The 27,190-nt window shown below is 39.5% G+C and overlaps 2 protein-coding genes across 5 annotated transcripts; one reads left to right on the top strand and one right to left on the bottom strand.

The window, feature by feature from the left end:
- Positions 1-163: 163 nt before the first annotated feature.
- Positions 164-7,758, bottom strand: RB195_017227 (uncharacterized protein; the record flags this gene model as incomplete). Of its 2 annotated transcripts, none has more annotated exons than XM_064184130.1 (24): positions 164-318; positions 539-692; positions 942-1,055; positions 1,183-1,261; positions 1,314-1,396; positions 1,457-1,562; positions 1,747-1,828; positions 2,203-2,311; positions 2,398-2,506; positions 2,560-2,712; positions 2,798-2,871; positions 3,165-3,260; positions 3,324-3,388; positions 3,453-3,523; positions 3,604-3,754; positions 4,092-4,223; positions 4,279-4,419; positions 4,551-4,649; positions 5,184-5,247; positions 5,491-5,595; positions 6,208-6,338; positions 7,025-7,174; positions 7,494-7,546; positions 7,703-7,758. In XM_064184130.1, 24 exons carry the CDS (start codon positions 7,756-7,758, stop codon positions 164-166), a joined length of 2,532 nt encoding a protein of 843 aa, XP_064040011.1. The 2 variants fall into 2 exon arrangements, with proteins under 2 accessions (XP_064040011.1, XP_064040012.1); XM_064184131.1 differs by having other exon boundaries at positions 3,165-3,248.
- A 2,537-nt stretch (positions 7,759-10,295) lies between these two features.
- On the top strand, positions 10,296-25,143 carry RB195_017226 (uncharacterized protein; the record flags this gene model as incomplete). Of its 3 annotated transcripts, XM_064184129.1 has the most annotated exons (20): positions 10,296-10,323; positions 12,321-12,443; positions 13,722-13,873; positions 14,199-14,277; positions 15,348-15,487; positions 15,578-15,707; positions 17,845-18,024; positions 18,781-18,895; positions 20,273-20,424; positions 20,862-21,028; positions 22,052-22,132; positions 22,218-22,293; positions 22,799-22,901; positions 23,031-23,120; positions 23,328-23,386; positions 24,325-24,440; positions 24,509-24,619; positions 24,702-24,814; positions 24,897-25,000; positions 25,079-25,143. In XM_064184129.1, the coding sequence occupies 20 exons, from the start codon at positions 10,296-10,298 to the stop codon at positions 25,141-25,143; spliced, it is 2,184 nt and encodes a 727-aa protein (XP_064040009.1). The 3 variants fall into 3 exon arrangements, with proteins under 3 accessions (XP_064040009.1, XP_013292031.2, XP_064040010.1); XM_064184128.1 differs by lacking the exons at positions 10,296-10,323; positions 12,321-12,443; positions 13,722-13,873; ... (3 more) ...; positions 17,845-18,024; positions 18,781-18,895 and having other exon boundaries at positions 20,274-20,424; XM_013436577.2 differs by lacking the exons at positions 10,296-10,323; positions 20,273-20,424; positions 20,862-21,028; ... (8 more) ...; positions 24,897-25,000; positions 25,079-25,143 and having other exon boundaries at positions 12,323-12,443; positions 18,781-18,908.
- Positions 25,144-27,190: the final 2,047 nt, after the last annotated feature.

The raw sequence follows: 27,190 nt of genomic DNA, 5'->3' as shown, positions 1-27,190 counted from the left end.
ATCGATTACTAGACTCATAATATCCACAAGAAATCAATATCACCGGCAGGATGGAATTGAGTGACGTATGACATATGAAGTAACAACAGCTACATAAGAAATAAATAATAAATTATATAAATAGGCTCCGTTTGGGTTAAGCCAAAAAGGAACTGGAACCGTTTTACTCTCTGAACTCTTCATCGACAGTCAACAGATGTCCTAACAGAAGAAATCGTTCATCGATCGATTTGCCCAACTCCACAAAGCCTATCCTCGAAAAGAAACTGATGTGATCTTCAGAATTCAGTGGAATCGCCACGAACATTCCGGAACAACCTTAATCAACCAATATTTCTGCACCCATGTCTCACTTTGCCGTTGAAGTGGAAGCTATCAACTAACTAGTTTTATAACGTTCAACAAAATATGCACTTTCGCGTACCCCAAAAGGTTTGTAGAACTTGGAAAGAAGCCAATCAATCGATAGGATGGCTTGAGGGAGAATTAGAAATCCTCGTTAAAACTCATTCATGCAAAAGTAACACCAAGTGCTTACCATTTATGTACAGAGCACTTCCCGCAACTTGTACGAGTTTTTTAGTTGGTACGGCGTCATACGCGTCTACTAGTAATCGCGCGTCCAGCCATGCTGGATAAACATCCAATATTTCGTCCGGAACCATTGGAAACCATCCGTCAATTTCATCAGGCTAAAACTTAGATAATGGATAAAGCAAACAAAAGACTAGTAGGAAGAAATTGAGTAGAAAGTATCAAAATATAATTTACTCGGAATTTTCTCCTACAAAAAGGATCAACTCAAAAATAACAAACAAACAACTAACGAATGTGTCTAGCTGAACCATATCTAAGAGATACAGTTCAGAAAATCACTGACAAGAAAATCAAGAGGTCTATTTATCGTTTTCCTTCGTAACAATACTAGCTAACTGCCTTACTTCTATCCTTGAATCCTCCCGAGTGGTGTACTTGGCCTTTAAAGAAGATATATAGTCGGGCATTCGAGAAAATACAGATTTAGCATCTCGATGTGCAGAGACAGCGCTTATTACCTAAAAATCACAATTCCTAAAGAATTGCCAATCCGAACTACTACATTCGAGAACATTACAATACAAGGATATTCAAATTACAAAAATATTCAGCAATACGCTAAAGGTAATAAATAGCTGCTATTACCTTAATGTCATTCGACTGTACAACTTCTTGGGCCACGAAACAGTATTGTGGATGGGAATCCAGGAAAGGCAAAACGAACCTAAACAAACTCTGCTTATTTGTGGTCAAGATACAGAAAAGAGAACACCTACCTATCTAAAAACACCTCCTTCTGATGAGAATACAAATTATTGGATTTATCAACGCTTGTTATAGAAAGCGTGGCAAGATTGTCCTTAAAAAAAGGCCGATTGAATGGAATGGGGAAAAATCGTATTAAAACAACAAAACATACCAGATCTTCTGTAGTATACGGGCGAATCAGGTAGTTAACGATCGATAGAGGTAAGAGAGCTCGATTAGCGAACAGATTAACAAGGGGTCCCTGAGGAGCGATGAGCCTAAATTTCTTGGCGATAGAGCAATTTTGGAGCCTTTTAAATTAAATTAGTTTTTTAAAATCGTTATATGAACGCTCGCTACACTCTGAAATAGCAAAGATACATAATAAAACTCAATCCATTCAAGACACTATTGCTTATCTCTTAATTTCGAGCTTAGAACAAAAATTATGGAACTACTTACTTCGAACACTCAGAAAGGAATCCTCCGCCTATCATCCACGGTTCGTCTTCTCGATCACTAGCCCAGGATCGTAGTTGCTCATCTAGAAACAGATCAACCTTTAATGATTACTTTGAAAAAAAAAGAACTCAATCAGATAATTGATGAAATCTCCTAAGTAACTGCTCCATTTCAAATTCCCAACATTTGGTCTTCACAGAACCTACACCATCAGAATATCTATCGTACCTAGAAAATATCTTTTGGTTCAAATATGTTGTTTTTGAGATGGCGCTTAAGCGATATATCTTATTCGTGCGACTTAATATAACAGACAAGCCAGGACACTTCCTCAGGAGCAAAAGGATGCGTAATAGCTTCCACATTTCGATGACTTTTCAAAGTGGAAAATTAACTATTCATAATAGACAGCCAATAAAAACATAACAACGCCAATACACATATATTTTCGTTAACCTGGTCGGACGGTCACAAATCCTTCACTCATCCATCGAACAATGCCCAACAGAACTGCACAACTCCCATGAGCATCCCATATGTACGGTATGAGCTCGGAAACAAGAGGCTAAATTTGGATTATGGGTAGATGAATGAATGAACACACGATGGATGTATGGATGAATGTGTTGAGAAAAAAAAACAATAACGAACCTTATTGGGACAATCAACAATATATTTGAAAAGATTATTTACAATTTGTATATTACTCTGAAGTACATTACTTCGTCTACGCCACTCATCCTGTGTTATTGCAAGAATTCTGAAACTTCATTAAAAAATTCAGGCTCGTTTCTTACAGAAACAAGGACTCACTCCTGGGGCACATGTGCTCCATTCATAACCAAAGCATTCTCGTAGAGCCACGAGAACTGCTCCAAAAGATCAAGCGCCCTTTTTCCACATTCAAATGGTAAATAGAACATATCCACCAGCATAGAAATTTCATCAACATCGATTTGCCGAAAACTATAATACAAATTGCTTGAAAGAAACAGTGTACTACGAAAAAAGAATATGTAGTTCCTGGAAAGCGCTCGATCCCAAAACTCACCCATCCAGATCTGTCATGATAACATCAGCTGAATCTGTATCGTTGCTTGCGACATGATCAACGATGGTTTCTTCCTGAAAGAAAATGTTGTTACCTCTGCACGGTTTACTGAACATTCATAACATGTGTTTATATGCATAATACACACCACTTTTCATATTATATAACAGATGCTCAATTTGAATTGGTGAAACTAAGCAGAAACTTGCAAGGAGCATGTTTCTGCTTAGTTTCACCAATTCAAATTATTTCTTCCGAGTATTTCTTCCTCTTAACAGCTTTTTGCGTCAACTTTGACATGTAGAGAAAATTTTGCAGACAAAAAAGATACAAGATAAAACAAATCTTCAAAGTAAAGGTGCATTACCTTTTTTGATGACGGCACCGATGTTTCCATGGGTTCACCATAGTCAGCAGTCAGAGAATTCACTGTCGGTTCGTCCTCTATTGGCTGAAACTTGGGCTAAAACTATAACATTAAAGAATGCCTTGTAAAATGTACAAAAATGCTAAAGAAAAGTCTGACCGACGGGATAACAACCGATTTTAGAATCTCTTCGAACTGGTTAGAAGATTCCTGGCCAGAGGTCTCTGGAACAAAAAAGCAGAGCTACCCTATAGATAGAAAAATCGGAAAAATCGGCAAAGCACCAACGATCTGTGCTTGGCGCAGCGTCACAGGCAACATTATCTGGCTGGTCAACATTTGCATCTGGGCGTGGTAACCTAAATTTCCACCTCAGAAGAAACTTTAACTTTAAGCAATTTGGGAAAAAAAAACAAAAAAAAGTGTTTTTAAAACACACGGTGGTACGGTCCGGTTGCTGATGCAGTTGAACTCGTCAATCCAGAGTGTTATCGCATTTCGTAATGATCGCATGGGATCATAAAATCTCATCGATTGTGGTGAATCCATTTTTTGAGAAGATTTGTCGTCTTCCTCATCATTAGCCAAGTCTAAACATTAAGAGTTCACACCAAACTTTCGATTTGGTGTCCTAATAAATTCAATGTTGTTACAGAACAGCAGACGAAAGAATTATCCACTGATAGCAATTTCTCATCGCATGAGGCACCAAATTTCAACGGAAAATCAATGTAAAGTCAACAGTAGTTGCATAGAAAATTCTTGGGGCCACAGTTACATGCAAAGGAAAGAATTCTGACGTTTGATTTAAAAACAAATTAATAGACAAATTTACACCACATAAATAATAATAAAATACTTCAGAAAAAAGTCAAAATGAAAAGTAGTCAAAATAGATGATTAGGTAGCAAAAACCTAGTAGCTCACCAGTGAAAGGTGCGTCTTCTTCGCTAGCATTCCAGTCAGCGTACGTACGAAGGGGAATAAAATTAAGCTCGTATTTACAGCTGGGATTCATCAGCAACCCGGCAACTTCTTTCTTGAGCGCTACTGGTCGTCCTTAACAATAACTTTCTTGATTTTATACCACATTAAAGTGAGAAGATCCACCTACCTGAAAAGTCACCCATAAAAACACGTTTCTGATCATAATCATTAGCATGAAGATTATCCCAAATGAGAGGTTTCCTGCCAATAACCTTTGCTACATTACGTGCGTGTTCGACAGTAATGTGTCGAGATATAACACGAGGACCTAGAGATAACTATTATTTACAACTGGACAGAAAAATCGCTACTGTCAAATTTGAATCTATGTGAATCGCTGTGAAAAAGAAACAACGATAAGAAGCAAAAATAATGCTGACTGTGCAGAAAGGGCAATACCTGTCCACAAGATGTGCACGTCCTTGACAAGATCTTTTCCTAATGTGAGAAGATAGTCGGACTCTTCCAAACAAGGAACAGCACGACTTTCACAGTACTCTGTGAAAAAGAAATGGGTAATATAGAAATAATATACAAATATCAAACTTCAGCCACTTCAAAATGTATTGACTGAAATCGTTCTTCAACGATAAACACAGTGGGGTCAAAACGACATTGAGGGTGAAGCAGCTGCGTAAGCGGCTGCGCTCGAAGCGGTGCGGCGGACCGTAGCCGTTAAAATCCAGTTAGGGCCATCGTAAACTACAGCAAGGAATAATGTCAACACGGGTCTTTCCTAGATTCTAACTGCTAAGCTCCGCCGCGCCGGTTACGCAAGAGCACCGTGCTTCATGTCATTTTGACTAATAAATATAAATAATAATGTAAACACAATAATATAAATCGAATTTATCAAAGAAAGTGACATTTTTAACAATTACATGAATAAAAAGAAACTATGGATAAAGATAAAAAATATAACACAGAAAAAGTCCAATCCTCAAAAAGAATCGTCTTGAGTTTACGGCACAAGCACAGAACAGTGATAACTGAAATTTAAAGAAAAAGAAATAAAAGTGAGAAAAACCACACCTGTGGGACAAAAGAAGAACTGAGGGCATCCCAGATATTCATAGACCTCGTTAGTAACAGCTACCTGGAAAAAAAGGATACTGCAAAAAGCGAATCCAATGTTTCATTTTCGATTCCGTATAAAAGAAAAGTTGTTCGCATACAAAAACACATTTGGTAGTCTGAGAATATGTAGTGAAAATATTAGAAAACATAAAAATTCAAGGTGGCCAAATATTTGAGTTTGGAAATAAGAAATTACTTAAACCAAAAACACACTGAAATCATAGTAGCATCACATTTTAGGAAATGAATCCAATGAACCAACTTGAGCTGCAACGAAGCTTCTGAAGTTCTGTCTATCAGTCTCGTTCATCTCACACTCAATGTCGTCGAAAAGAAGAGCAAAAGACTCACATCCAAGCATGCGAACCTTTAAATTCGTACAGTAAAAACTCGAAGAATGAAGGCAATAAGGAAAACTAGCAGGGAGTTCCCGAAAATTCGAATCCCCATAACAATTCATGCGTAGCGAACAGAATCGAAACTAGAGTTTCCAAAACTTCGTTTCCAGTCAAAGTCATATTAGATGATTGAAAGCCGTCTTTATAAATACTTGAGAAGTTGTCATTTCCTTCCTCTCATTTTTCTCATCGATCTTTATGACATTGTCGCAGTTCACAGAAAAGTAAGTCTTTTTCTTTGAAAGTGGCAGAAAACAGTCTTCAAATTTCAAAACAATTGATGACAATCATCAACATTGAAAAGCGAGTTTTCAGCTAAAAATACTCTTCTTCATTGAAATGAACAGTGTGATGTACTTTACAGACTTAAAACATGAGATTCGTTGATAGTTGCACTAACTGAAAAAAAATGAGATATTTTTATAGCAATAAAACAAGAAATAAAGTCTGTTCCAAAACTTTCTCCTTCACGTGCGAGAAAAAAAGCGAACAAATGAAACAAAAAAGAAATTAAACGAAAGGACAAAAGAGGAAGTGAGAGAAAATATAGAATATCGAAGAAAGTAGTAAAATATCGGTACCTGGTCAAGTTTGCTTTTAATGCAAATTCTCTCTTCCACTTTCGAGTATACTATGTCAATTCCTGGCGAAAGCGAATACACAAAGGTGATATTGTTTGCCTTTGCGGATTCGATAAGGCTCTGGAGAATCTCTAAAAAAAAACTAGACGAGAGGGAATTTATAAAAGAAATCATTAATTGTCTCAACATATAAAAGTTAAAAATCAAACTATTGATTAGAAAAAAAAGCTGGTGGTAACTGTTGACCATCTCCAAATTAACTTAAAAAAGTAATCTTATGTTGATTGGAAATTTTGCGCTTCACGAAAGCATAAGGATATTATACATAAGGGCATGTTTACTACGCATACTACTATATATATATATATATATATATATATTCCAATTAAATCAAAACTATTAAATTCACACTAAGATTGTGTGCAGAAGAGAACTTATGTCTTATGACATTTTTTAAGAACATATCTCCACATGTTCTGCCACTGTTTCAGTTGTTTGTTTATTTTGTGAAGAATACGCAAGAATTGATCGAAAACAAAGCAACTACATGCTTTTCTCCAACTTATTTTCGAAGACCCACTGTAATAACAGGGAACAAGTCGAGAGATTTTGGAAAAAGATGCTAGTCACGTATCCTCAGAAGAAAAAAAGAGAAATCTATCGCTAAGCTTCGAAGAATTCAGCACTATAGCTATGCATAAGTGATTTTATCCGCATTTTCGAAATTAAAAAGTGGAGAAAAATTTGCTATTCCCATTCATTTGAAAGGTTTCAAAAAGGAAACTGAACGATGAGAAAGGAAATTAGAATAACAAACCTGCTTCCTCATTATTATACGGAATTCGCCACTGTGGTCTATGCTTGAGGTCATCCTTAGGAGCGTAGACATAAGTGTTGAGTCCTAAGTGATTTAGCCTAGCAAACAAATGTTTCCTTTGTTCCAACGTCCATGGTCTTCCATAAAATCCTGGAAGGCGTTATGTTTAAAAGAGAACATACAGGAAATTCAAAACAGGACTTTCTAATGTGTGATATAGTGTGATTTAGTTGTTTGTTATATAGCTCCACAGCAAATAACTCTCATGAGCAATTATGTCCTCGCTATTTTTGAATAATAATTTTTGAATGACAACGAAGCCTTCCTGACTTAACTCCGAGTTCTTGCTAATGATTTCGTCCAATAGCATCATTAAAGGACCTCTTCGAAACTCTTGTGAGAAAAAAAAAACAAAGAAAGGGGTGGACAGAAAAAAATGATCTCAAGAAATTATCTCGTTGTTCCTCACCTTCAACCACTCCACAAATGAATTCCGACCGACGGTTCTTTGGAGAGAAGTTACTGAAATGAAATTATTGATAGGGAGATCGGAAATTGAGAAGAATCGATTTCAATCGACCGGGTTCAGTTCAAACGGAGGCTGTGGCACTCTCGCTAGATAACAATGAGTTCTAAAAATCCGGGATTTGTTGTCTAAAAATCCGGGATATGAAATACCTTTTGCTATGCTGTTCGTCCGGATTCTCATGAATTTGCGGCGATTCGGTCTGCATTTTAGTGACTTATTGACGTTCATATAATATCACAAATAGCACGTAATAACATAGCTAATAGTGAATTTTACGAATAAAACAATTTATTCATGTGGTAGTGATCCGGTGGTGGCGATAACTGCCATGAGTAAATCACCAGAGTCGAGTTTAGACGCCAGACGTGCAGAGGGTACGTCTCAGCCGCGCCGGGACTCTCGCTCTCTGCCCGGGAGAATTAATTGGACCACCCCAGGAACTGTTGATTTGATACGACCACGCAGCCAGCAACAACACGTAAATCAATGTGAATTCAGCTACCGTGTACAGATGCGGGGAAGAATTTATTCTAGCATCTATAGCGATTAGTTTAGCGTCGTTTCGCGATGGGAACTCGCGTATTCGCGTCTCGTTCCAACGTTCCACGTCAGCCGACGAACAGCTGCGTCAGCGATGACGGACCGTCGTGGATTTGTGGGAACCTGATCGTTATAGCTCATTGGGCTTAGCAAAGTTTAATACACACTTGCACGTTCCCTATCCACTAATGCATCCACAAAATCCAGCATTCAATCGCTTTTCGAATTGTCCCGTTGGTATAATTTAATTATTAGCTTCAATAAGTATATTCTATGTCTATTTTCACTTTTTTCTATTTTACTTCCGTTGAATCTCGCATCCAGCCGGTTTAGGACCCATTTGGAGCCCGTTTTATCATGTGTGTGTTTTCTGAATGATTTGCTTGAATTGCTTTCCAAATATTTCCGACCAACTTCATCGTTTGAAGAAAAATTCCTCTCTTATTTCCCTCGCTTTTTCACTTTTACTTCCTACCAACGACGTTCTAATATCACAACATTGCTGAGTTCTATCCAACAAATTTTAGAAAAAATGACCAATGAATATTGTGTGCAATGCACAAAAAAAAAGAACACCATCTATCCGCTCATAACAATGGTGCCAATCGTTTCGTGTATATTTAATCACCACATCAACTCTGTACTAACGACAACAGTAGCAAGTCCAGTAAAACAAAATAACTCTAGTGATGCAATGGGATGAAGTAATGCAGTGATAAAAATGTAGGAGATATTTGATATTTGTGAGTAAAGTTGCAAATAGTTCCACCCACATCGCTATCGGCGCCGTTGTAATATCAGGGATTGGGTTCCAAAGCGGCTTCCCTTTCCGTCCATCTAATGATCTAGCTACTCCTCATCGAATACGATCTCTTCATCCGTTATGTTTACATTAGCTCATCTATTACTCTTCGAGACTGTTGCTGCAGTTTTCTTTTAAAGGCATCACCCCACGAATCTGAGGTGGTACGGATTTCAGGTGGAGTATTCGTATACGGGACCCTAGATTGTGGAGAGGGGTGTTATCCCGTCCATTTCTTCCTAATTGCCGTAAAAAAAGGCCCGGAAGTTGCGGCGCGTGCACAAGGCTGACGCGCTCCAATGAAACTTATTGTAGAAAATAGAGCACTGGAACGCCTGAAGACGTATCTTCCGGGCCGTGTTCTACGGCAATCAGAAAGAAATGAATGGAACCACCCTTCTCTCAGTAATGTACGATGCCGTATACAAGTACTTCACCGGAAATCTGTACCACTCCAGATTCCTGGGGTGCTGCCTTCAATCCTCTGAAGCAAAGACAATCCTATTAACTTTAGTTTTCCTTCTTAGCTCAGGTTCGTTACAACAATATTCAGCTTTCATCATAGAATTCAATTTTTTTTAGCAGAAGGCGATACAGTCAGGTAAAAACGAATTGAAACTTGCGGCAATTACACAAGCGGCTGCGCTCGATGTGGGACCCTATTGATTTCTGCAGTTCGCTTGCGGCAAGCGAGGATCTCGCCTCGAATACAACAGTTAGCTCCACCACCTTCTGAATTGAGCCGACTGTATTAAGCACTTCAAATTATAGTAGGGTCGAAACGACATGAAGCACGACGCAGTTGTGTAAGCGGCTGCGCACGAAGCTTTGCGGCGGAGCGTAGCGGTTAGATCGAGTGGGGACCCATACTAGTGCCTCTCATCGCTGCAGTTCTTGGAGCCCAGCCGCCAAACGCATCGTGCTTCATTTCGTTCTGTCCCGAGTATATTCACATACAAAATTAAGACATTGAAAAAAAATAATAGCGGACTATTTAATGTTGTACCCAAAATCGAGTCTTTTCCCTACCTCTTCATGAGCTTTTACAGAATTTCAAAATGGACGTGGTACTGAGGTGATATAGTGATATGAAAAGGACATGAGGCTCGGTAAAGTTGCTCAGCAGCTGCGCTTGAAACGGTGCAGCGGAGCGTAGCGGTTGCGTTCGTGTTGGGATCATCGCCAATTTCACATGGAGCTTCACTTGGCGGTGATGAATGGTTCTAGCGAATATCACCGCTCGAACCCAATGCCAGCGCTCACCCGCGCTGCGTTCAGCGCTGCTGCTTGCGCAGTTGCACCGAGCTTTACGTCATCCTGGCGTTATTATCTGACTGTGTTTCCAGCAATTTTTTCCTGAGTTTAGTCGAGATTTTAGTGCTGCAGAGGTGTAATTAAGAATGCTCGTTTTGCATGTACAGAAGGCAAGTGGTGTAGTTGGAGCCCTATAGTTCTTAGTTAGTACTGTTTATACTCTTTAAGCTTGGTAATTTTTATATGACTAATACAACGAACCTTATTGTGGTAACCTGATGTTTGTGACGATCGTATTATTGCTTTGTTTCATGTGGATTCTCGTGGCTGATTTGGCGAAATAATCTTCAGAATGAGTGATAACTGCACAACAATCGTCCGAGACTTTCATACATTGAATGAAATGAGGGGAAATTCTAGAAAGGTTCCGAAATTTTGCACCTAAAGAGCATTTATCCGCTAATATCAATCTGGCTCAGGTAGACCAGAGTGGTAAGGCGGTTGCAATTTTGTTATTTTACAAATGAAAAGTAAAATGAGTGTTTTAGAGCCGTTCGTGTCCTCCAGTATGAACCTCTTTTTGGCACCGAGCATATATATCCGAAGGGAATTCTAATCGCTGAAAAGTTCAGGCGAAACGAATGTTCACAGAAATGAATCTGTGCAAATACATGAACTTACTCAGAATTCAATATCGGTGGTGTCTGCTAATCGAGGGAAAAAAAACGTCCCGTTATGTTCTGTTGCTGCACAAAGTACAATTTACGTCAACGAAATGGAACGGGGCTGGTGTGTTTTGTAGCCGAAGGGACCATCGACTACATCTTTTTTTTCTCTTCTTTACAACGGACGTTGTGCTCGGCAACTCGGATGTGCAGAAACACAATCGTCGGGTGACCAATCGTTTCCCCGATCGTTATTTTGGTACGTATTATCGGCGCAAAAACACTTTTTTTTAAATGTGGTTGTAATCTTAAAACTCTGAGTCATGGATCCTAGGCAGCATTTTAGTGGTTAACTTATTTGTGCTAAAGTGAAGAATTATGATGGATTTTTCTAGAATTTCCCGTCCAGGATGACTCCCTTCTCGATGCTAAGTGGCCTTAAAAGTACGAAACGTAGGCGTGTTCCATTGTTATCACTCCGTGGCCGGGTGGTCTTCATCGTGTACGTCTCACCCCATCGCGCCACTCCCGACGGGGCAAGCCTATTTCTCGTTTCTACTCGATTCTTTGGAATGATTTCGTTTTAATTCCACAATTTTTTTTATCTTCTTCATAGTGGCCATATAGTATAGGCCTATAGTATAATGTTTTACGAATTTACTTCTCTCTAATCTAGAAATACTCACTATTTCTGTTTTTTTTTTCTTTCCTTAACAAGTACTATTCTCCCGAATTCTCTCGACTCTAATATCGGATCCAATGTGGTCTTTCGTTCCAGATAACAAGAAGCATCTATGAAAAATGGTTCTAGGCATCTCCTAGTGACTTATAAGTGATCCGAGCTTAGTAATTTAAGCGGCTCTGTCAATAATCATCCTAAATCTTGAGTTGTTTGGTCTCTTCAGCTACTCTCTTTTATTAATACAAATTCAATGCATAAAGTGAAGTAAAATATAGAGGAATAAGGAATAGAAATATTGTGGGGATACAAAAGGGAACCTCTGGTTTGGAATCGCTTTATAATTTATAAAAAAATATCATCCCTGCACGGCTCCGCTGCTTGCTTTTATGAGGGATTAGTTGCAAAAAGTGTCAACTTTCCTTTACTTTCACGTTTAAATCTTCTCTGCCCCTCTATGACTGCTTTCTTCCTCCCTTTTTTCTTCTCTCTCCTGGTCTCTTCTATATACTGCGCGAAAAAAACGCATGCCCAAATTAAATGATGGATTTTCCGTGTCGACTTCTGAACAAGTCCGCAACATCTCGTCACTATGCTGAGTAATCAGACGCAATTTCGCGTTTACGCCCGTGCACCGCCCGTACGAAAATGTCTGTCTTGTCCTAATTGATGGTTTGTTTATTAAGTGGTTGTTGTTTGAAGTATATGTGTGTATACGCGCATCATCATCGTTCATTTTAATAGATTGCTTTTTTCATGGTACACCGATTCTCTGTCGAGGTTTAGTTTTTCATTGGAGACAAATGATTGCATGATATTGCAGGTAGAAATGGGAGGATTTAACCTGGAAGTTTTTGATGCGAAAGAGCCAACTCGTTCGATTATTACGCTCGATAATCTTACCGGTGATGAAACGGTGCTTGCCATTAAAAAGCGAATAGCGCAGAAAAGTGAGTTTTTTTTTATGTTTACAGGGCCTATCTAGGTGCTTTATGAAGGTTTTAATGTTAGCGAAAGAAATGTATTGAATCTCAATGGTTTTTAAGGTTACTCTGCACAAATTTTCTGTAAAAATGTACCTGAAACTAAATACATTCGAAATTTCTGCACGCGAAATGTAGCGTTCGTAAGAATGCTCGTTTTGAAGTCGTTGAGGGACATATTTGTAGTATTCTCTTTTTTCGCTTCATATATAGTTCGAAATCAAAACTATCATGAGCATACATGTTCATAAGTTCATGAAAATATTGTTCATATCTCCATGAAAATATTGAGAAATTTCTGTCATTGTGTTTACGTATCAGTTCGAGCAATAGAAGCAATGCGTTCGAAGTCGAATGTGACTTTCCTGATAGTTAGTGGACCTCCCATATCGAAATTTCAAGTTTCGACTGAAAAAAAGAATTACCTGAAAGAAACATCCGTCGAGAACTAATGTCCGTCATCTCTGACTCTCACTCTGCAGAGTAATCGATGTTTAAAACGACTAGACTAGATCCTCGTTCGTGGATATCCCCACCAAAACACCCCTCGTGAAGTAGATCCGATGATAGTTTTTCTGTCAAAAAAAAAAAGCTATGGATTAGTTCATCGATGCAGATGTTAAGGCAGATGTTAGAACTTTTCTCTTTTTACGATTTTAATAATTTTGAAATCTTCGTATAAGAACTACATCTATTTTCAGGATGGTTAGAATTGATTTTAACAAAGTTCTATTGTTTTGGATGATGTGTAAATGGGAAACTAATTGATTCCCTTATATTTATTTATAGTCTAATCATCAGAACTGAGATTTTCATTCTGTCATCTTCACTGTAGCAGGTGTTCTGATTATAGTCACTCAGTACTGGACAGTTAGAAGATTTTTTGATAGGATCTAATCATAGATGCGATAGTCGTAGCCGGTGCTTCGATGCTCTTCACTTTTGGACGTTGGCAAAGGGATCCTTATGACTTGAGCTGCGCCCCATAAGCTAAACCCCTTTCACCTGAATAGGGTTCGACTTCTCCCTGTCGTACCTATAGATTGCAGTTTTCAGCGGATTTTTTTGCAAGCTTGTAGAGTTAACTATGAGGTTATTACTTGCGTTAATTGATTCTTCTGTATGAGCTGCGATGAAATTAGTTGGTTGTAATTTTGCTGTAAACTAGCAGCAAGCGGCTGAATCACATGTGCAGCAGCAAGAGAATTGGTAGAATCTGTTCGAGTGAAGAGGTTTTATCTTCAGAATTGAAGTTAACTGTGGAACGACAATCTGTACGTGTAGAGCCAAAAGGAAAACCTATCCCAGACGAGAAGCAAATCAAAGAACTCGGTTTGGCTGCGCAAAACGCCCATCTATACGTAAGAGATCTTGGGCCGCAAATCCCTTGGAAGACAGTAAGTTTTTTGTTTGTTTTTCTTTTGTGCCTTTCTTTGCTGTTCTTGCAAAATGTCAAGACACTCCTGAGCTGTCTGACTTATTACTGATTTTAGGAGAAAGAAGACATTTTTATTTCTTTTTGGGAAATTCTGGAGGTTCTTTGTGTTAGGTGAATGATAACGTGTAAGAAGGATCTAAAATGGTTATAGAGTACTTGAACCTACTTTTTTTTTTTTTTGGAAAGACCTAACCTATAAAGTATAAAGTAATCTTTTCGGAAGTCTTTTAAGTTGAACTGAATTATATTTAAAGACATTCTGCACCTCTATCTCACTTTTTAAGGTCTTTTTACTCGAGTACGCCGGTCCTCTCCTGATCTATCCGCTCTTCTACATCCGTCCTGGATTCATCTATGGAGAAGGTGAGAGCCAGCAGTTTGCTTCACTACTACTTATTGTTTTTTTTTTCTCTTACTTTTATGGAGCAGTTCGGATGGGTGACCAGTTCTCAAAGACACACGATCTTTCCTATGGTCAAAGTACTTCGTATAAGTGCAAAAACATTAACATACTTTGAACTTCCGGACTGATACGTGTTTTTGCAGCTGATGTGATTTGTTTCGCGAGGTTTTTTTTGACGCGCCATTATCGGAATTCTTTTCTTTTCTTCTCACACTTAAGCTGAGATGATTGCGAGTGCTTAATAATTGCCTCCGAATCTATTCCACATCCAGTTTTTCTTCCTCCTGGGTAGTAAGGAAGTCGGGATTACATGCTTTAGAATAATCTCAATAATTGCTCTCTTGGAATGTTCTCTTTGGAATTCTTGTGGACTTTGATGATAATCAAGTTTGGCAAAATTGAAATTAGTCAGAACTGGTGTCATAGATCGGGAACACAAAAAAACTGTACTTTGGCGTTTGTGGGCTCTGAACACTGAAGGATTCCATTCCTTCATTCAAATTGCATTCAAAGACAGCGTATTACGATTTTGACGTGGTGGGGATCCACAGCAAAAGTACAGAACCCGGATAGTAGATTGCGAAGCAAACGAATACGCAGTTTTTTTTACGGCGATTTCGATTGCAGTGCGACGCCTGCGCGCACTCGTCGCATCCAAGTGTGAGCGGTCGAAGATCAGTGATATCTTCTCACCACTCTATTCAACTGAGAACTATGAACAGGTTGCTGAGACCGTAATGCGTACGTGGAGGTGCTTTATAACGGAGGGAAAATGAGAGGAACCACGATGGATTTCGCAATCTAGTATCCGAACTCGACGCTTGCGCCGTAGGTTCTGCACCACCATCAAAATCGTGATACACTGCCTTTAATTCTGGATGGCCCACCTTTCTTCTAGCTTAAAATATGCTGCTTGTGCTTGTATTATTTCAATACACCGAATCTCTTTAAGACCTCCTACTTGGCCTTTTTTCAAGTTTGGTAAAAACTCTTTGATTTTAATAGTTGGCTATCCACACGAATACTTTAGGAGCGTCCGACCGAGAATACCATTTGGCGGTTACTTATGCATTCATCTGTTGGTCCTTCCATTACGCCAAACGTCTATTCGAAACCGAATTCATTCATCGGTTCAGTAATGGAACCATGCCGAGATTTAATCTTGTAAAGGTATGTGTTCAGCTGCATTACTTTCTTTTGTTATTTAGACAAATAGCATTTTTGAGACCTCATCGGTCTTTTTAAACTTATTATTTCTAGAACTGCTCGTATTATTGGGGATTTGCTGCCTTTGTTGCTTACTTCGTTAACCACCCAGATTATCACCCTCCATATTTTGGCGATTTTCAAGTATACTTGGGACTGATCGGTTTTGCGATTGCTGAGTTTGGTAAGTGTTCTTCTAAAATTTTACAGAGATCGTTCACGAAGTTTGGAAATCTCATCTGGTACTCGTAAATCCGTGTAAGATGCAAGTTTTATTTTGAAAATGTAGTAGTTATGAGTTTTCCTGAAGTATGTTTATCCGTAAACTTATTTTATTGCAAGGTTTTGATAGATTTCGACGAATTTTTAGTTCATGTTATTCTGTGGACGAATGAGTTCTAGTTCATTATTCCCAAATTTAATCAGACTGTTACTAGACGATAACTGGCAGTATCTTGGGTCTCTCGTTCATATTTTTATCCTAAAAAATCGAGTCGGAATTGTTCGAGAGATGCGATCCTAATATTTGTATTAAAATTGTTCTTAAACAAAAGCATTTCTTCGGTATTGTCATTGTCGAACTACGTCTATGTCTATCTCTCGAAGGGCTCAAGCTTTTATCCGTCTATCTCTCGAAGGACTCAAGCTTTTATCCGTCTATCTCTCGAAGGGCTCAACCTTTTATCCGCTGCTCTTCATCACCGTCATAGATCCCGTGACGAGATACCTTCTGAAACCTGAACAATGTACGCTGCTCTACGCCGACAACGTCATGCTGACGTCTCAAGACAAAGAAGAAGTGGAGGAGCAAACGCAAGTGTGGTGACTGGTGTGCACGAAACTGTCTGGACCAATGGCAGAAACATTTCGCCTTTCTCGGTCAGATGATAACATGCGATCATCTAACCGAGATAGGCGGAATAACAACAATGTGCCTGGCCGTCTAAAATCGAAGGTACACAGAACTGTCATTAGATCTGTAGAGCTCTATGGTGCCTACTGCTGACCCACAAACAAAGATGTGGGAGCTCATCTCAAAGTGAAGGAAATGAAAATGTTGTGGGCGAAGATTGGCATCACTCGTTTCGACCACATCCGCAACAATGACGTCTGGCAAAGACTGGGCGTAGCTCGCATAACAGAGAAAATGCGTGGAACTCGCCTCTGATGATACGGACATGTTCTACCCACTGATAACAACACTACGTAAGACCGCAGTAGATCTAGATATACCGACGATAAAGCGGCCGAGAGTACCCCTGAAACAAGGTTTACTAATTCACGCTGACTCAAGTTACACACTACACTAATTAATCGGACGACGGAGCAAAATGACGGCATTTAAGCTGAAAAACGCCACTGGACGGGTCAGACGAAGAAGAAGGAATAGGTTACCTTCGAACATTGCTTTACTTCGGTAGCTCTGTTTCATGTAGAACATTACTGCTAAGATCGAAGAAAAAACCTCTTGTAAGAAAAAAAAAACAACTGTTATTTTTGAAGGCTTCGTCATCTTCTTAAGGGCAGTAACACTCATGAAGATGAAGTAACTTGCTAAAAAAAAATCTTGATATCTGTCCTCTTCAGCACAGGTGGCGTGAAGGAAAATGATACGACGGAAGATTTTAAAGTTAGAAACGTTGAATGGCAGAGGTTTCGTTTTCACAATGAAAAGTAATCAATTTGCTTCTCTGATAGGTGTTTCGTACTCGGAACGTGTTGTAAAAGTGAATGAAAGGATCATTTCAACTTTCAAAATCCAAAACTATGAAATTTGTAGCAGCAAAAGCTGGCACTTTTTCTATATTTGCACAACGTCTGTAAAGATCATATTTCTATATGAAAAAGTATAGTAGGGTCAAGAGACACGAAGCACGTGCGCAATTGGGTACGCGGCTTCTTTCGAGGCGCTTCGGTGGAGCGTGGTAAAACCCTTGCTGGCACCACCTATCGCTGCAGTTTGTGACAGTCCCAACTCGGTTCCAAGTGGTGCCTCCACACCGCCGTTTAAAGAGCGTGCGCAGTTGCGTGAACAATTGCGCTCGAAGCGAGGGTGGAAACGGTAGTTGGAATCGACATGGGAGCATCGCGAGCTACGACAATAAACGGTGCTAGCAAGGGTCTTCACTCGATCCTAACCATTACGCTCCACCGTACCGCGTCGAGCGCAGTCGCTTACGCACCTGCACCATGCTTCTTTGACCAGACTATAATTTGCGTTGGTAAGGCGTTTAATTCTTCAGAATTCTAGAACGCACTATTATTTTTCTTTAGTCCATAGAATCCTTGTTCTATCCCTCTTTATGATACGAATATTCTAGGAAACCTTTCAATCCATATTCTTCTGCGTAATCTTCGTCCACCTGGCACTCGTGAACGCCGGATTCCCCGCCCAGACGGCAACCCAATGAGTTTGCTCTTCAACTTCGTTTCGTGCCCTAATTACACATACGAAGCACTTTCATGGTTGTTCTTCACCATCATGGTTCAAAGCCTCCCTAGTAAGTTTTCAATATTTCTAGATTCCTACAATACTGATCAGTTGGAAAAGTATCGTTTACGCGCATGTGTCTCTGAGTAATCAGCAGCCTGAGAGGCTACTCTATTACAGGGCTCATGATATAGAGTGCACACAGAGGCAGAAATTGCTTAAGGTCAGGTCAAAATGACCTGACGTGGTGTGGGAAACTACCGGCTGCGATCGAGACGGTACCTTCGCTTACTGCAACAGGGCTGTACAAATGAGTATGACCCCACCTCGATCGCAGTCGCTAGCTGCACTGCGCTACTTCGTCCATAGTCGCTTACCTCCCGAGCTCCAGCTCGTTTTGATCCGATTATAACTCTCATCACTACAATGACATTAAAAAAAACTTCTGGGTAGGGCAATAGAAAAGCGTATGATTGTCTAAAATTTGAGAACGAAAGTTTTGTGGTTGTGACCTGAACAGATATTTTCTCTTTATACGAAACCCTCATAATGTTTGAAGCATTTCATAAATCTCACGAACTTCGTCAGTGGTGTTAATAGGACGGGGTAGCTGCGATAGAAGTTATGGATCATTTCGAAGACTGACATCTGTTGAATTTAGAGGACGGTACATGCTCGGACTAGAGTTTCTTCAAAGAAAAAATGTTCTTATTCGATTAGACTATTCGCAGAGCCTGTGCGCATAAATGCAGTGTAGTGTGATTACTACCTTTGCGGTGTATTGCGTTAAGTTATTTTTCTACTGAAAAGAAGTGCCTTTTTACAGGTCTTTTCTTCACCATTGCTGGATTCGTACAGATGACTATTTGGGCCCAAAATAAGGATCGTGCGTACAGAAAGGAGTTCCCCGACTATCCGAAAGATAGAATGGCCATTGTGCCGTTTGTGATTTGAAATGTTTCATGATTTGCACTACAAAGGACTGGTTATCGCTTGTTTCTCCCATCTTTCACCCAGCATTGGTACACTGATCTGTGCACAGTAGTAAAAGCCTATTGTACAGTTTCCCGTGTGCAGTTTTTAGATGTGAATTTATTCTTTACCGGTGTCCGCTACAGTGCGTTTAAAGGTACATTGTTATTTATTCTATTTGCTTTCAGTGTTTGTTAATTAAATCCGATAAATTTTTATATAATAGTCGGTGTTGTGAATATTTCCAGGTAGAAACCAGACGTATAGAAGTGGGAATGTGCTGGTTTCATAAGAAAAGAATCAAGGAGAGATCGCACCTTCTAAATTTTGTAATGGCTTAGCGAATGTTTCGAACTTAGAACTTTGATGATGCCTTTTGATTCTTACTGAAACTGTCCTGTGGGATCCTGTGGAATTTCCTAAGAAATTTGAAGAGAAAGGATATGGCTAATGCAATAACGGTGTCAATAATAAAGAGGTGTATGATGGTGGTCCAGTATAACCTCTTCGTAGGATATGTTCTAGTCAGTAGCAGTGTAGCGCAGTCGGCAAGAGGTTTCGCTATGTCTTCAATCTATCAGAGGTTCGAGTCCGGCTTAGTGCATCCTTCAATCCTTCCGGCATCGATAAATCGGTACCAGACTTGTCTGGGAGGAAAACAACTGACTGACTTGGCTCATCGCCTAGCCCTCGCAAGACATTGTATAGGCAACATGCGTTCCAAATCCTCAACGATTATGAACTGTAGTGAAACGCGTTGGCGCATCCCAAGTGGATTGAGACGCCAGTGACTTTGTCTGACTGTCTGGCTTTATTTTATCTATTTGTTGAGGATATTGTTGGGTTTTGGGCTGGTCGAGCGCAATGCATCCGTCAGACCTCACTTCCAAAAGCAGTCCAAAAGCTTGAGCTTGATATTAGTTTATATTAGCTTTAGCTCTTGCTTATAGCTTCTATGATTGGGAACTGAGAAATGAGCATGTTGCTACTTTTGTAGGGTGTAGTTGAAGGAGTAGGAAGAGGGAGAAGGCACTCAACCGCTCTTTTGCTTCTGGAAGCTCTATCTCCCTTTTCGTGTACGTAGCTTCGTCGCACATGTCATGGATCCTCTAAGACTAATGCTTAGAGGTTCGGCTGACTCAGTTATTCGCTTCAAGCAACAGCAGCGCGGTTGAATGCCCCCTTCCCTTGCCAACACTTTTCCCTCTTCGTTGATCTGTGGCTTGGTATCTTTCAAAAATGGTGCAGAAGTCAGATAAATATTAGTTGGGCTACTCGTGGCTTGATTTGCGCCTTTTTGTTTTTTTTTTTTTGTTTCTAAGCATATGAGATTTGTATCTTTTCAGGATGACCGAGTTGCAAGCGGTCCTGTTATGTAGTGGTTCTGGTAGTCGCATGACTGAGCTATGTGATAGTATGCTTAAATTTCTGTTGCCAATTGCTGATGTGCCCATGTTTTGGTTTCCGCTGAATACATTGTTGAATTCAGGAGTGAAAGGTGGGTAATGCATATGTTTCAGTTCTGGAGACATGTAGGTTAAGTAGAAAATAATGAGAGCTTCGTTTGGTCTCATTATTTCGACCAATCTCTTTTTTTTTTTTCTTTTTTACTTGTGGAGTGGGTTTTTCGCAAGGAACCGTTCTAGAGATGTAGTCGTTTGTTTCTTGATTGTTCCATGTGAATTTGTAATGTAATAAACCACTATATAGTAGAATTAAAATGACATGGAACTCGGTGCAGTTGCGTGAATTGCTGCGTTCAAAGCGGCGTGGTGAATATAGCGGTCAGAATCGAGGTGGGATCCTCGGGAACTGCAGCAATGAGCGGTGGCGTTTTCACACGACTATACCATTTCTGTTGGGAAAAAATCTTGAACACAAAGTCGGTTTTGATAGCGAACTGCTTGATAAGAACGAAAACATACTTGTTTACAGACATCAAAATTTTTGTTCGAGAAGATGGTGAATCAGAAGTGCGTCACCTGCTCACTACACCACTTTTCGATTTTCCCTCCGCATCTATCGAAGTGGTTCCTGTATCACGTGAAAACGAAGAGTGGGGCACAGCAGATGTTCTGCGCAACAATGCAGCTAAAATTACAGTGAGTTTTAGTCCATTTTTCCGGGCTTGTCCAGTGCTTGGCTATGAAAATTTCTGTGAAGGAGTATGCACGAACTAGGACAAGCTGTAACGTGGACAGAAGTTTCCCTTTTTAGTGCGTTTTGACATTAATTGAAAGTCGTAAATACATGTGGCTGATACAAAAACTGTCATGTTACATTTTGAAAATGAATTTATTTCAATCATTTTCTCTTTGTTTTAAATAGAACCACTGAAGAAAATCTTTTCGGACTCTTACCATGTGAGGTGTTGCCTGAGCTCCCGAAGACACTGCTGTTACATGGAAATAGCAACTGTAGGCAGTTGTTGTCATATGTACCAAAGCTGGATTTCGGAGACGTGCTCCGCAATGATTCTGTGTTACTGATTATCCGAGGAACCACTAATTCGTGCGCTTTTGAATACGAAATGTAAGAATGGGAAAAGTCAAGGGGGACGGTTGTGGCGGCGTTCATTCCTTTTCATTAAACGTGAAGGATTTTCCAGAACTATAATCTACCTGACCTAGAACATAACCTATTAAAGGGAAACCCTTTTGTAGACGATTTTTAGGTATGAGATACCAAAAGAATCCGTAAAGATTTAATTTTTTTATCTAGGTATGAGAGTTAGTTTCTTTGCGGATTCTGTAGTTCGTAGCACTTATCACCCTGGATAGTTCTTTTTTTGTGGAAATTCGTAATACGGTCGTAGGCGGGTCAAAACGACATGAAGCAAAGTGTAGTTGCGTGAGCGCTCGTGCTCGAAGCGACGTAGTTGAGATAGCGGATGGAATCGAGGTAGGACCATTGGGAACTGCAGCGATGAAAAGTGTTAGCATGGGCCCTCATTCGATCCTAACCGCTACGTCCCACCGTTTCGAGCGCCGCTGCTTGCAACTGCACCGTGCTTCATGTCGTTTTGACCTTGCTACATATGTGCGTTATATGATATACCAAAAAGGCAATAAATATTATGGTACATCACACAAATGAGTACTCTAAACTCTATTGGATAACTTCAGCGCGATTTCATTGTGATGTCTTGCGACTTCATAACGGATGCACGGCTACAACCTATGATTGACCAGTTTCGTGCGCATAATGTAAGTTCTGCCAACCATTCGCAGTCATTCTATCCCTTTTTTCGTTTGATAGTTTGATCTCCTAGAGGAATCAGACAATATTTAGGCAACGTTTTCTTGCCTTCTTAGTGAAATGTGTGCTACAGGACCTGTTCCAGGACCGAAAATACGTCGAGGGAAAGGTGAGAAGCAAGTTTGTCTAAATTGTGTTGGCGTGATTTCTCTAAAACTGGAATCGGCTGAAAACTATCGTCCGATTGCTAAGGAAGTAACCAGGGAAGTGGAAATAAATGAAAGTGGAAGAAATCCGTGTTCATCATTATCTTTACCGACTGGATTAACGTGTTATTCCGAAGTGTTCTAAAGATGCACCTACTAAATCTACGTTTGTAAAAATGCATGATGTTATGCATGAAGACGTCAGACGTCGCTAATTCTTTTGCACCTCATGGCCGCTATTTTTTCGGGTTTGGTCATGGCCTCTAAATTGTAGTCAGAGTGGCGCGAGTGCTCGAAGGTAGAGAAATAGTAGTTTTGGCTGCTTTTCACGAGTATCATATTTGTAGACATGAAAATCGATCGATTTAACGATATTCTATCTCTCTGATTTCTAGATCAACTATTAACAAAAGTTACTTCATCTTTACGCGCTTTCTTAGTATGGAGTGTTCTTGTTTTAAATTTCAGGTCGAGACTTTGTTGCACTTGAAGAATCCACAAGTCGGATAGTGTACATGACATCCGAGGAGGATTTTGACCAACCTGTGAATGCAGAGTCTTGGATGAACAAGTGTGTGTAAATTATGGTCGTAAAGAGATTTTTGCTTTCGTTTTCCCTTCCCCATAGTTAGATTTCTTCGCTACATTTATGTTCTGTAGTGTTATGGGGTTCTTCTAGTTCCATATGCACGAGTTTCAGATTTTCTAATGTGAGTCTGACTGCACGATATGTGGACTGTCACGTGTATTTCATGCGACATTCTTGCTTAGGCATGATTACGAGACAAAAGTGAGTGGAAGTGCATGTTTTTGTATTCTCGGGGACAAAATAGGCAATCTACATGTTTTCGCTCACTTGCACGAGGCAAGGGGCTTGAGGGACTTGTGCTACATTGAAAAAACTTCGATTGAATCATAGCTATGTCTTATCTAACTTTTACTTCTATTCATTTATACACTTATACATCGATTACGGTGAAAATTTTTATAATTTCAGTAATTTTGCATCTTTGAAGGCAGACTTTGTTCCTTACTTATTGGCTAAGCAGTATTCATGTGAGTTGTATTTTGAGTTCTAATTGTACAAATAACTATGTTACTAAATGGTTCCATCTAAGCTTCCTCACTAATGGTACCCAGTGGATGCGATTCTACGTAAGACCCAATCGAATCCTAACCAAGATTGCTTCAAGTTATTGGTAGTAGTGTTGAAAGGCAGAAACATAGAAGCAGAGCGCTCCTCCTTTGGTGTTGTCGTATCTCTGAGAAGTTTACTTTGAACAATATAACAATAATTGTTCTCTTCAATTTTTCTGCATACTGATCTTACTCTTTTATTTACAAAATACAAAATAATAAATAAAAAAATTACAAAATGGGACAGGTCTAAATTTATACTGCATTCACTTTTTGACGCATATTATGTGGTGGTTCGTCTTTTGTAGGAATAAATATGTGAGAAAGTTAAGTAATTCTAACGCAGCGTACTTCTTGTCAGTTATGGAGATAGTTAGTTACGCGTGGGTCGTTCTATTTGCTGACCGAATCACTATTGGGAAGCAGAAGAAAAGTGTTAACTTTTTAGTAAACATTGCTATAGTATGTTATTGTTTATATTATTACACTAGTTGACAAAAAAGAAGCCGTTTCTAGCCATCAGAATGAGATAGAATCAGAAATGAGATAGAGCTCAATTTTTACGGCAGGGGATTCGGATTTCATACAATAAATAAATAGATTAAAACGTTCAGAATTGTTCAGGAGAGGTCTCCAAATCTGAAATGCGGACCAGTTCTCGCGCGCGAGATATTGGACTCAGCCGGAATACTTCATAGATTCCTTTATCGATCTTTGCTCTTTGCTGACGAATCCTTATCAGGGAAGAGGATGGGAAGGGGGGGGGGGGGGGAAAGCTTATATTCTTGTGTCATTTTTTTTCTACGTCTAGTTAGTTATTTTAATGGAATTTGACTACATGTATTCCATAATTATAGTATCTAACGGAGATGTTGAAGCACCAAAATGTATGGCTTACTTGCTTCCACATGGTAATGCTACCGTCTCAGCTCACAGCAACAATTTGGGATCCTATTTCGAAGTGAACAAATCGGTAAATATTTCTGAGATTGTGGAGATTTTTTTTTCAATTGAAAGAATGTTTACGTTTCTTACCGCCAGATACTAAAATGCTTACCTCGCATATCGTCCAAACTGTATACTGGTCAAATTTTCGATGGGAGGTCTACTGGTATTCATACTAATGAGAGTTTGGTGGCCAAGGATGCTCAGGTGATTCTAACTCATCTAAAATATTTGGGAAAAAAAGAATGAGCAAATGATTGTTTGAATGGATGAGTGATTCGATCTATAGGTTGGTGAACGTACTCTGATCAAACGTAGTGTGATCGGGTCACGGTGCATCATTGGTGAAAAGTCGAATATTCAAGGTAGTGTTGTGATGCAAGGATCGTCGATTGGCAAAGGGTTTGTTTGTTATCTGTCATTTTCATTTATTTTATTTTATTTTCTCTTGTACAGCTTCAGTAGAAGTAGGCAGATTTTTCAGCGCTAAAATAACACTAAGTATTATTTCCCCTGGTGTGGTTGTGGGAGATAACGCCGATCTCAACAGCGTTATTGTTACGAAGGATCAGAAAGTTAGCGCTAACGGTGAGGATTTTTTTTTTTTGGCTGTAGATTTTTTCTATTATTATTTTTCTAAATTTCTCAGGGATTGTTACATTTCAGCTAAAATTCAAAATGAAGTTGTTGACTTCGATGATGAGGATAACGCGTGGGAGAATGGTCTTTAACGGTTTGACATTCAATACAGTTGTTACTTTGTACATACGTGCTACTTTTTTGCTGCTTCTTTTTGTTCTTACACCTGTATATGATGGTGACTCTTTTTTACTGTTGCTATAGTGTCAAATTTGCGATTTCGCACTTATTTCTCCCGGTATTCCTAGGTGTGTTCGTATTGTAATCGGACTTTGTTGGCTGTTTTCGGTATATACTTTGTTTTGTTCGGTAACGATCACTCGTTTGAAGAGATTCTACCCGATTTTTGTTAATTTTTGATAATATTAAGTACTTTTCTTTTCCTCCCTTTTTTCGTTCCCTTAAATAAATTGGTTAGTATCAATTCATTTTGGATCGAATCTCCTTCTATTCGAGTCGACTTTCACAGAGTACAACTTAGGTATAACTCCTTTAAAAGGTTATTTTTTGCCTCGAAATAAGGTTGCCTAAGCACCAATACTCTTAGTAGCATGTGTTACCGCGGCGCGTATCACGGTACTCGTGAAATTCCCCTTCTTTGCTGCAGTATTGTTCTCTAATTTTCAGAGACTCTACTGAGGTAGATTAGAAAGCGTCACCGAGACAATGTCGTTGAGTAGCCATAAGACTGAGGAAGTAGTCAAGCCGATAGGGGTTACTGTTCCGAAATTAGTGTGTTTCTCTTATCGATAGAAACTTATCTGTCCCTCTGGGTTCGAAAAATTGGCACCAGACTTGTCTGGCTGATCCCTGCCAAATCATTTTGTAGGCTGTATACGCATCAAGAAACCTTGACGATTCTGACGTAGAGGTGAACGCGATGGAGAATCGTAAAGAAACTGATCAATGTCAAACGCTTTTTCCTTTTTATCCGTTGATAGTAGGATGTGGGAAGGTTTACTAAAACCACATCTATAGGTAACAGCGTCAGTTTCAGAGATTTCTTTTTGAAGAAGAATATCCTAAAACAGGGGCAGGTGTAGCGCAGGCGGTAGGAGGTTCCCTCTCTGCACAACTTATCGGAGGTTCGAATCCGCTTTGGTGCTCACCAAGCCTTTCATCCATTCGGGGTAGATGAATTGGTACCAGCCTTGCTTAGCAGGATAAAAACACTGACTTGACACATCGGCTAACTTCCTGAAGTCACTGTGTAGGCCAGTTGCACGTAGGTAAACTTCGAACGAGTCTGAATTGAGGTGAATGTGGTGGCGCATCCCAAGAGGATTTACTAACGTCAGACACTTTAACCTTTACGCACATTTTTATCCTAAAACAAGGAACAGGTGAAAGAACAGCAAAATGAAGAGGAAACTACAAAAAAGTGTTGATGTAGAAGGAAAGCATTCTTGCCGATTCTACCTGAAGAATCCTTTCGCTTCTTAAGAGTTATTCTCCTGTCCTAAATGAAATCAGAATCAAAATGTATTGGAAGGAGAGATTTCGTAGATAAAAACAGTGGATTTCTCCGTGTCACACTGAGACATGCCCTTCTTCGCATTCTCCCGCAATTTATTGTTAAGATCACATACAGATCACATAGTGATCAAAAATTAGAGCACTATCAGCGCTAAGAAATCACGAGAATCGAAATTTGGTTTTTTTTTTCGAAATTTTCTTGCAAGGTGTGGAATTCTTTGTTACGTATCTTGGTTAGATTTTACTCTGGTGCTTACTGTGAATTTTCCCAAAGATTATTTCCCGATAATGGATTACGACAAACGCGATCTCTTCCGAATTTCGTCAAAAAGGATTTGATCTAGACAACGATTAAAGGCATCACTCCATGAATCTGAGGTGGTACGGATTTCAGGTGGAGTATTCGTATACGGGATGGGAGACTATGGAGAGGGGGGTGATTCCGTCCATTTCTTCTTAATTGCCTAATTAATTAATTCTTAATTAGAACGGTAAAAAACGGCCCGGAAGATACAGCTTCAGGCGTACTGGCGCACTATTTTCCACAGGGAGTTCGACTGGAGCGCGCCAGCCTTGTGCGGCGCCGCATCTTCCGGGCCGTTTTTTACGGTAATTAGGAAGAAATGGACGGAATCACCCTCCTCTTCATAATCTACCATCCCT

The sequence above is a fragment of the Necator americanus genome, chromosome II, assembly GCF_031761385.1.
Source record: "Necator americanus strain Aroian chromosome II, whole genome shotgun sequence".
NCBI classification, from domain to species: Eukaryota; Metazoa; Nematoda; class Chromadorea; order Rhabditida; family Ancylostomatidae; genus Necator; species Necator americanus.
This window is presented reverse-complemented; position numbering and strand designations above follow the sequence as displayed.